This window comes from Populus nigra, chromosome 12 (assembly GCF_951802175.1).
Source record: "Populus nigra chromosome 12, ddPopNigr1.1, whole genome shotgun sequence".
NCBI classification, from domain to species: Eukaryota; Viridiplantae; Streptophyta; class Magnoliopsida; order Malpighiales; family Salicaceae; genus Populus; species Populus nigra.
The window spans coordinates 11124656-11134896 of NC_084863.1; the positions used below are offsets into that span (position 1 = coordinate 11124656).

Here is a 10241-nt window from a genome sequence, read left to right on the forward strand (position 1 = left end):
GAATTCCGACAGCATACATCACGCATTTCCCGACGTGCAAATTCATGTGTGTCTGTAAAAAAAAAAAAAAACCTGCCTGAAATGATTTTTTTTTAAAAAAAAAGAATTTACTGACTGAAAAAAACCTAGGATGATGGAGGAGGTATAAGGTGGAATTTTCTTCCTTATTATATGTGGGCTCCTGTTGATGTGCCAGAGAAAAGAAAAGAATATCTTCGTGATATTCCCTTCCAAAAAAACCAAATATGGGACTTTGAAAATGCGGTCTAATATTTTAAAAAAAATTAAATTTTGTTATTTAAAATTAAATTTTTTTATATTTTTAGATTAGTTTGATTCTCTAATAATAAAAAATGATTTTTAAAAATTAAAAAAAATATTATTTTAATATATTTTTAAATAAAAAATAATTTAAAAAACAAGTATAACCACCCTTTCAATCCTAAAAACCCATCATTATCCATCGAGCTGTTCTCACCAATCATTTACTGCGCCATGTTTCCGCACTTTATACATTATTTGCTGGTATGAGTAATAGAAAATGGTAAACCACGAATTTTCTTGGTTTTATTGGAGTGTTCCAATTAATGTAGTTGCTGCCAAAACTGATAGTATTTTTTTTTTCAATAATTTCGTGTATATATATGTTTTATGCCTTCAGATTTATTTCTTCTTTTTTTTTGCAATATTCAATTTATACGTTTTTGTTTTTTTTTTCCCCTCCAATGAGGTTTTAACTCTGGATTCCAGAGGCCATTTTATCCCTTTGCTGTTCTTAGCCGGGTACGATATTTTTGCACAAACACTAACTATTTTGTACATCCTTTTGTAACATATAATTAGATCTAGCATGATAACAACTGCAAGCATAAGTACGCCCATATATTTCATCAAAAAAGGAACGTACATACATGTGGATGATATACACTCCAGTTTATTTAAATTAGGAGGCCATTTATAACATATAATTTATTCTAGTACAATATTAGGGCATCCTTTATTATCATACAACTCAAAAGACTCACGATCGAGGAGATTCATCTTCTCATCACTCACAAGCAAGTCGTGGCGTAGGAATTGAATTAATGAACTTGGTGGCAGCAAGGAAGGCGTTGTAGGAGGCTAAGTAGCTAACTCCTGAGTCTGAACTTGTTTTACCAGCTACATTTGAAACACCTTGGAACACCACGAAGAGCTTTTCATTTGACAAAGATGTCTGCAAATTGGGACACGAACAAATTCGTTAACCAAATTAATCATGCGTAGCTTCCTAGCTAAAAGGCATCTCAAGAAGAAGAAGAAGAAGAAGAAACACAAACTTTTGAGCTCATAGAAGGTTTTTTTACTAACCAAAGCTACAGAAGCACTTGCTGTATCGGCAGTTGTTGCATTAAAATTATCGTTAAGGAAGTCTCCGTATGCTTTATTTCGAACGTAAAAATCAGAAGTAGAACCCTTCGATCCAAAGACAACTTTGGGTTTTCCGGGCAGGCATTTACCAGAATGGCATTGTCTTAACTCCAAATCCTGCAATGAATAATCAATTATTATTGTAGTTAATCTACTTGAAAATTCAAAGATTTATATATTCATGGTCTCAATAATATCATTATAGGCTTAGCAATAATTTTAATGGCAATGAAGAAGAAACATGCAGCTAATTCAATTGGATATTATGAGATTAACAAACCTTGAGCGCTTTCGTGGCAGCATTATACCAGGATGTGGTGATGGGAAGCCAGAAAACTTTCTTTGGTGCTTCACTTGGAGAGAACATGTTAATTGTCTCATACTCTACAGTCCCCAACAGGTTCTCTCCATTCTCTGGATAATTGAAATCTCCAAATACCAGTTTACCTTCCTCTGATCGGAATTTCTGTATGATATAGAAGAACAAAGGCGAATGAATTACCATTATGTTTGGCTTTCAAATATTTTGAGGATAGATTGTCGGTTTTTACGTCATTGAAAAAAAAAAAAAAACCAAGTTTTAAAACGAAAACAATAAATAATAGCAAAGGCCTTACGCACCTTCCAATCCCAAACTCCTGTGAAGGCAACAGCCTTCGGCACAGCAACATCACCTGGCACCAACATCTTCTCATCAAGGCTTCCAGAACTTCCAAAGAAGATGATTCCGGAAGTACGAAATCTAAGCAAGAGAATTTGCACAGCTGTAGCCACATTTACCTGTCATGTAAAATTTTGGAAACACAAAGGATGCAAGTATCTTTTGTTAACAAAAGAGAGAGGGAAAAAAAAGCTTGTATCTTAAGTTGTACGATATGAACTAATGTAAATGATCAAAAACATTAGGTTATAGATAATTTTTTGTATATATAATTTTGCAATGACGAAATAAAAAAGAAAGAGTAACATCCATATACTATATCTACAAACAATAAAAATGGAATCATGGAAATTAAACGAAATGGATCATAGCTAAAAAGAAATTAAGATAGAATTAATCTTACTGAGTGACTCCCGGTCTTAACATATGTAATAAGGCTATTGTTAAGTGTTCCAATATGGAACCTTCTTCCGGCAATGTCAACAGAAGGATTTTCATTGTCAGGCTCATAAAGACCAGAGTCTAGAAGAGCCTTTTCGTTGTTATCAGAAGTAAAAACAAGGCCTAAGCGAAGGAATGCAATTTTGCAATTGCTTGTCTCAATCTCAGCTGTAGGGTTTCTCAAACTCATCTGCATGGACTGCTGTGCCGTAACCAACAGCAGCCCAAGCACCAGCAGTACTGCCAAATTGATACTCGACATTGTGTGAAGTGGATTGAGCAGACGGATAGTACTTTAGAAATGCAACTGCTTTGTGGTATTGGGGTGCTCCCCATGTGCCTTTATATAGAAATCAATCAAAGCTTATTTAATGCAATTACATGAAAGCCCTGTATTATGGACCTATCATGTATGACGTTTGACGTTTCAATACCTCTCTCATAACTTTGTCTTCGAGTACTCGTATTATTGCAAGCTACGTTCTCGGAAAACTTGACACCATAGCCAGTTTTACTCTTTCCTAAGCCACTTTAAGACTTGACATCGTATTTGTTTTTATATAAAACTCCCACTGTTATATACTAAAATTCACCAAAGAGTTATCAACATTGAATCAATTCTTGCATAAATGACAGGTTTCGGTCTGAGCAGTATTGGGTTAAAGATACTAACATTGGTGTTAAAAGAACAGTAAAACGAGTCTACTTAGTGCAAGATATTTAAAATAATAAAAGAAATAAAATGAGTGAACACTTACTAGAAATTACCTTGAATGAAATATGGAGAGTGGATAATTAATGAAAATTACATTGAGCTTTTCTATTTAAAGAATGACGTAAAGTTGAAGGGAAAAAAACAACAATTTCTCTATAATTCAACAAAGTTTACAGGATCTTCAAGTCTATTAATAAGCTTTAATCCCATAGGCTGATAATTTAGGAGATAACCAGTAGGTAAGTGTTGTTGTTGAATACAATATCATTTTTTAATTATTGAAGATAGACCTTCTCAATTATATTTTTGAGAAATTTACCTCAAGTTGAATATCAAGATAGCAAGTGTTGTTGGTTGAATACAATATCATTTATATGATAAGAAAAGCAATAAAAGATAGTGTAATTGTTGTTCATTTAGTATATGGTACAATTAACGACTATGAACCTCTAAACTTTGATTTCATAGACAAGGATATCATGATAATAAAAAAATTAGATAATGTAGAGAATGAATAGTGGACTATATATTTTGATGGTGCTATGAATGTATTAGAGAATGGTGTTGTAGTAGTGATAGTTTCCTCAAATAGGAGACAATACCTCATCTATATTATGATATGCGGAAAAGTGTGAGGCTTGTCCATGGTTTAGAAGTTACTATATAAATATGAGTCAATAAACTTGATATATACAGTGATTTAATATTGATATTTTTTTCAAGTGAAAGGTGAGTGGTAGAATAAAGATGAGAAGTTAAAGCCTTACCAAGAATGTCTCACCAAGCTCATAGATAAGTTTAATAATATTGAATTCACGCTTCTAAGCCAAGATAAAAATCAGTTTATAAATGCTCTAGTAACTTTCGCTTAGCCTTTACTGGGATCAAAGTAAACCTATTGTATTGAAATTAAGAACTCATTAGCTTATTGTTGCTCAGTTAAGGGGGAAGTAGATGAATGTAATGGTACTATGATGTTAAACATCTTATCAAATACCAAAAATACCTATTAGGGGCGTCTAAAATTGATAAAAAAAACTTTAAAAATGGTGATAATGAATTACTATAATGGGTAAATCTTATACAAAAGAGCTTTTAATGGTACCCAACAAGGGAATTTGCGCTACACATGTTAATAGGCATATGATGACCAAAAAAATATAATGATTAGGGTACTTTTGATTGACTATGAAAAGAGATTACATTGAATATATCAAGAAGTTTCATAAATGTCAAGTGTGCGGTGACAAGATCAATACACCTTTAGCACCTCTATTGAATATGATATCTCTTTAGTTATTTTCTATGTGAAAAATGGATGTTATGGGTCTAATGAGTCCTAAAGGAATTAATGGACATTGCTTTATACTAGTGGCAATTGAATACTTCACCAAATAGATGGAAACATCTTCTTATACTTATATAACCAAAAAAATAGTCCGAAGATTCATTGAGAAAGACCTAATATATTGGTATGGTTCACCAAAAATATTAATAATGGTTAATACTCAAAACTTTAATGGTAAAATGATTGTTGAACTTTATAAGAGGTGGAAGATTAAACACTTAAGATCCTCTCCATATAGGCTTAAGTGAATGGTGTTGTAGAGGTAGCCTGGGGCAGAGCTACGATTATTTGTTAGAGGGGGTCAAAAGTAATATAACAAGATATAATATTTGTTTTAATTTATTGTACATGAGTTGTAAAACAAAACCTGTATAATTTAGTTTTATTCAAATAACTTATTACAAAGATATAATGACCTTTTATATAAGGTAAAATGTTGGAGCAATACCAATCTTCATCCTCCATCCGATTATCATATCAATTGCGAATCTTTCAACAATTTTTTTTTCTATATAAACAATCAAATAATTTGCAAGAAAATCATCCTCTATCCGATTGCAAAGTCTTATTTTAATAATCTTCATCGATGAAAAAGCTCATTCAGTAGTTGTCGAAACAAGAAGTGTCAAAAAAACACATTGTTTCCCATCCTTAACTTTCTTCCAACAATTAAATCTTTTAACAGTAAACATGTCTGATCCTGACTTTCCAGATGGTTTACTTGGAAATAAATAGCAAGGGAAATAAAATGCAGTATTTTTCTCTGAATATTCAAACCACGGATAACTTTTGAACCAATAAGACTGAAATCGACAAGGATGTTTTTTACATGTCAGCGGATATTAATTCAGACATCAAAGGTTAATATGACCCCAGATTAATGTATGTCCTTCGAATTTCATCTTGTTGATTCACCAGGTATTCTCAAATTTGAGGATGATTGCTTGGATCTCTAATTAAATGAGTAATGTCGATTCTAGTAAGAGGTTTCTCACTAATCAACGCAGGTTCTTTGTAAACTAAAGCACATTGGGGCTGCTCAACCATAATTTCAACATTACACATTGGAGTTGATTTACTAGGCTGTGAGTCATTAATATTTTTTCTTTTTTTTTCAAAAAAAATCAATTCTTGTTATTTTGTTCATGGTTCAATTTAAAATGAAAACATATATCATAAGAAAAAATTGATAATTTTGGTGGCTCTGCTAAAAACAAAACATAAAAAAAATCCAAGCATAATCAAAACAAACCAATAAAATATATATAATTAATTAGAAAAAAATCACTATAACAAGAATTCAAAAAATAATCGGTAGAGCTAGCAGATCTGAAAAAAAAAAGAGCAAAAATGGTATTATTATATAAAAAAATCATCAAATTATTAATAAACATCTCAAAACAAAACAAAAATAGATTTTAAATTTAAATTACCTTATTTTTTTTAATGAAAAATAAATTAATTGGTGGCTCTGCTTCAATTTTTTTATAGAAAGTTTTGCTTATGATTTGTGTTTTTATTTCTCTATTTGATCTGCTGCAAAATTTATATTAGGATAAATTGATAGCTACATGCTCTGTTTTTTATTTGACAAAGTAATGTCTTTATATTTTTTTTCTTTCCACTGTAATAAGTAAAGAAGAAACTGGAAATCAATATAAATTGACCAAGTAATGTCTTTATTTTAGGATAAATTGATTTGTGGACCATGTAGGTCAAGAGGAAATTGAAAATCAAAGTAAAGTCACTGTAATAAGTCTCACTTAACCTCTGGGTAATGAAAAATATTAAAATGTTTTGAGGGGGGCCCGGGCCCCTGTTTGCCCCCCCTTACTTCCGCCTCTGGAGGTAGCTAATAAGAACATCAAGAAAATCATGCAGAAGATGGTTGTTACCTATAAAGACTAGTATGAAATGTTTTTATATGCCCTCCTTGCTTATCATATGGTATTACAAGCATTTATAAGTGCCACTCCATATTCGTTGGCCTATAAAATGAAGGTCGTAATGCCATTAGAGGTTAAAATCCCTTATTTGAAAGTATTGACGTGAGTATAGTTAGAATGGACCAAGTTATATTATGAGTAGCTAAATACGATTACTTAGAAGAGGTTAGTTGTTATTTGTTATGGTTAGTTATACAAAAAGAGATGGCTAGGGAATATGATAAGAAAGCCCGCCCTAAATAATTCAAAAAATTGACTAATTTCTAAAGAAGATTAGTCTAATACCAAAGAAAGACATGAGTAAGTGGGCACTCAATTATAAAAATTCTTATGTGGTAAAAAAGGCTTTTTAGATAAAGCACTCCTTTGTCTAGTATGGATGGGGTAATCTCTCTAAACCTGTGAATTTTTATGTTGTAAAGAAGTATTTCATCTAAAGCAATAAAAATGAAAATTTAGGTTGGATATCTCTTTACATACACCTTGTTCTTATTTCTTTCATCACAACTGCCTATTTTTCTTATTTATTCTCAAAAGCTAGAAATAAAACATTCTAATCACTTATTGTATGATGTATTAATATGATTGATAAGCTAATAAGCCTTTCCAAGATAACATTATAGAAAATTTGCTTGAATTTATGAAAACACTCCCAACTAAATGCATATATCACAGTTCTCTAATAAAAAATAAATTACATGTTAATTTTAGAAAATAACTCAATAACGTTTCTGCAATAATCATAAATACAAAGTGTATGATTGTTTTTGTTACTGCCTTTCAGTTAAAAAAAACACAATAATAAAAGCATGAATTTATTGTTTTTGCTCTAGTGTTTTTTGCTTTGAAAAGTTGTACCCTAAAAACAAACATAAAATTAGAAACAAAAACAAATAAACACTAACAAGATAAAATACAACTGGAAAATGAAAAATTAATTGAAAAATAAAATTTTATCACGTAAACTCAAAGAAATAAGTAAAAGTTTTATGATTCGATTTTTACATATACACGTATATATTATGTTCTTATACCTCCTTTATATATATAAATATATAAAAAAGGAGGTATAAGAACAGAAAACCTAACTACAAATTTGATGTCTCCTATATCTCATCGATCCTTTAGTATAACGTCAAACAAAAATTGAGCCACCTCTCTAATATAAATCACAAGAACACCCATCAGCATTAAACATTACGGTGGCAAAGAACTATAGAATTTTTTACATATTATAAGGTAAGCATGAATCACTTGGATATTTCAATATCTTTTAGAGGGAGATGGAATACTAATGTGATAGAATTATAGCTCATTGACTAATTCAAAAGCAGTTACATGAATGAAAGAGTTAGTAAGAAACTTCTTTAATTATGAAGCATTGTAGATAAACAAATAAAAAGTTTTAATTAAGAAATTTTACTATCAATTTTTTATTTGTAACTTAATTGGGTAGAAAAGGAAGAAAGGTGAACAATGTCTACAATGGTTTATTTTGTTGTTATGCCAATGAAAGCGTGTTAAAACAATCAAGAATCACTATAATTGTTTGTCGGACACATATGAATTTGTCTGTCAAGATATTACTGATATATATTGTCGGAAATCATTTTGAAAGTCTTTGTAAATATGGTTGTACCGCATTTTTAAAATTTTTAATTTTTTTTATTAAAAATTATTTTATATATATATATATATTGTATCATTTTAATATATTAATTTTAAAAATAATTTTTAAAAAATAAAAAATATTATTTTAATATATTTTAATAAAAAAAAATATTTTAAAAAATAATTGAATAAACCATCAATCTACAATGCGTGACAAAGACTCCAAAACAATTTAGAACCGCTAAAAGAAGAGACGAAAAAAAAGAGAGAGTAAATCTAGGATAAGGATCATAGGACAATAGGATCTAGTCATGTATTGCGACAGTGACTCCTTATCCTTTTTCCAACGCTAGTGCACACACGTTTCACAAATGGTTATTGAAGATGACAAAATGTGCAATCTTGGGAGCCCAAAGATCAGAATTCAGTTCTCTATTCAAATTATTTTAAAAAATATCCCCAGATCAGTCTAAAATTTGTTACATGATATTTAATTTGATTTAAATAAAAATAATCAACAGCAAAAGAATTGTAAAAAAAAATTAAGTCTCCATTTGTTTACAAAAAAGTTATTTCCTTTTAAAAAATAAATTTTGAAAAAAATAAATTTCTAAAAAGTGAATTATTTTCCGATATTAGGTAGTGTTATGAAAAATAAATTGAAAAACACTTTCCAATGTTTGGTTATGTTATGGAAAATAAACTGGAAAATAATTTATTAATGAATTAATTTTTTTCAAGTTTATCTAATATATATAAAATATTTAATATAATATTTAATCACTTATAATAAAAGAATGAAATCTAAAAAGTATAATGATGAAATTTTTTATTATGTCCTATATTCATATATAGCTTATTTTATAAAATATAACTATATATGTCATATTATATTATAGAGAAATAACCTTGTGAAATATTTCTTAAGTAAAACCTATTAATATTTTTTTTCAATTTTAAAAGCTCAAAATAAGTTTTTTTTTTTCATATGAAGAAAGCCAAATTAGTTTATGGTAAGAGTTAGATATTTAGGTTTTTTTTTGGTATGAAGATTTTTTTAAAAGATAAATAAATACAAAAATATTTTGATGGGTTTTTTGGATAAAGATTTTTTTTTTATGGGTTTAGGCAATTATCCCTTTAATATCCCTTTAATATATATCAAATAAGCATCAAGAAATAAATATAAATATCTAACATCAAACATAGTCATGCATAAATATTAAGTTTTGATGTCATATACATACATATTAGTTCAAATTAACAAACATAAACATGCTAGACCAAATTAAACAAGTAAACATACTTGTCAAATAACAAACATATACTTTTTTATCATAGTCAAATCATCTTAGTACGCAGGCTTGTAGTAGTGTTGGTTCACACAAATTCTGAACCCAAATTTTCATCAAATTAACATTTTTTTTACCATAAATGCTTTTGCCAACATTTCATTTTGGACCAAGTGATCAAATGCATCCTCAAGAGTGATCTCATCAAAACCTTCAATTTTCATCACTTTTGTATACAGCGCATTAACATCAAGTTGATTTTTGCTGAGGCTTTGAATTGCAAATGTTACATCTCCAATCTATTTAGACAACTTTTCAACACCATCATCTTCATACATGCGATTTCTCTTCCTATGTTGCCTCTTTTATGTACTAGAGGAAGATGTCTCTTTTCCCTTAGAAATTTCTTCATATTCCCCTTTATTTTTAATTGAAATTAATTGCTCTTCAGTGTTCTCTTCCAAGTTGACATTAGCATATGATTTGACATAATTTTCGTTTGCCATTTCTTTTCCAACAACAATTGTTATTGCCTCATACATATCAAGTTTTTTGTTGAGATACTTGTCATGATTGGGATGTGCCTGTTCATAAAGTTTAGAATATGCAATTTTTTAGTTCCTTGTATAACATTTTAGAAACAAAAGTAAATATAAAAATTACAAAGAGTATAATATTTATCATACATTTACTTCTTCATCATATACATCTTTTGAAAATGTAATCATCTTCAAACAATCATCACAACCAAAGCTACTTTTATTTTTAAGTTTGGTTATTATTCCTCATTCTTTTTTCACAGTCTTGAAATGATTGT

The 10241-nt window shown here is 29.4% G+C and overlaps 1 protein-coding gene across 1 annotated transcript; it reads right to left on the bottom strand.

Moving 5' to 3' along the window:
* Nucleotides 1-861: 861 nt before the first annotated feature.
* LOC133669473 (bark storage protein B-like) lies at nucleotides 862-2831 on the bottom strand. Its single transcript, XM_062089630.1, has 5 exons — nucleotides 2475-2831; nucleotides 2032-2190; nucleotides 1691-1876; nucleotides 1351-1527; nucleotides 862-1216 (listed from the first exon to the last, which is right to left on the bottom strand). The coding sequence occupies exons 1-5, from the start codon at nucleotides 2772-2774 to the stop codon at nucleotides 1049-1051; spliced, it is 990 nt and encodes a 329-aa protein (XP_061945614.1). The 5' UTR covers nucleotides 2775-2831; the 3' UTR covers nucleotides 862-1048.
* Nucleotides 2832-10241: the final 7410 nt, after the last annotated feature.

Excerpts from the sequence above, each read along its gene's own strand:
- LOC133669473 (XM_062089630.1), bottom strand. The coding sequence starts at position 2,774 with ATGTCGAGTATCAATTTGGCAGTACTGCTGGTGCTTGGGCTGCTGTTG. Across the intron at positions 1,877-2,031 it reads CAGGAGTTTGGGATTGGAAG|AAATTCCGATCAGAGGAAGG; the intron begins GTGCGTAAGGCC and ends TATATCATACAG. Across the intron at positions 1,528-1,690 it reads CTGCCACGAAAGCGCTCAAG|GATTTGGAGTTAAGACAATG; the intron begins GTTTGTTAATCT and ends TATTCATTGCAG.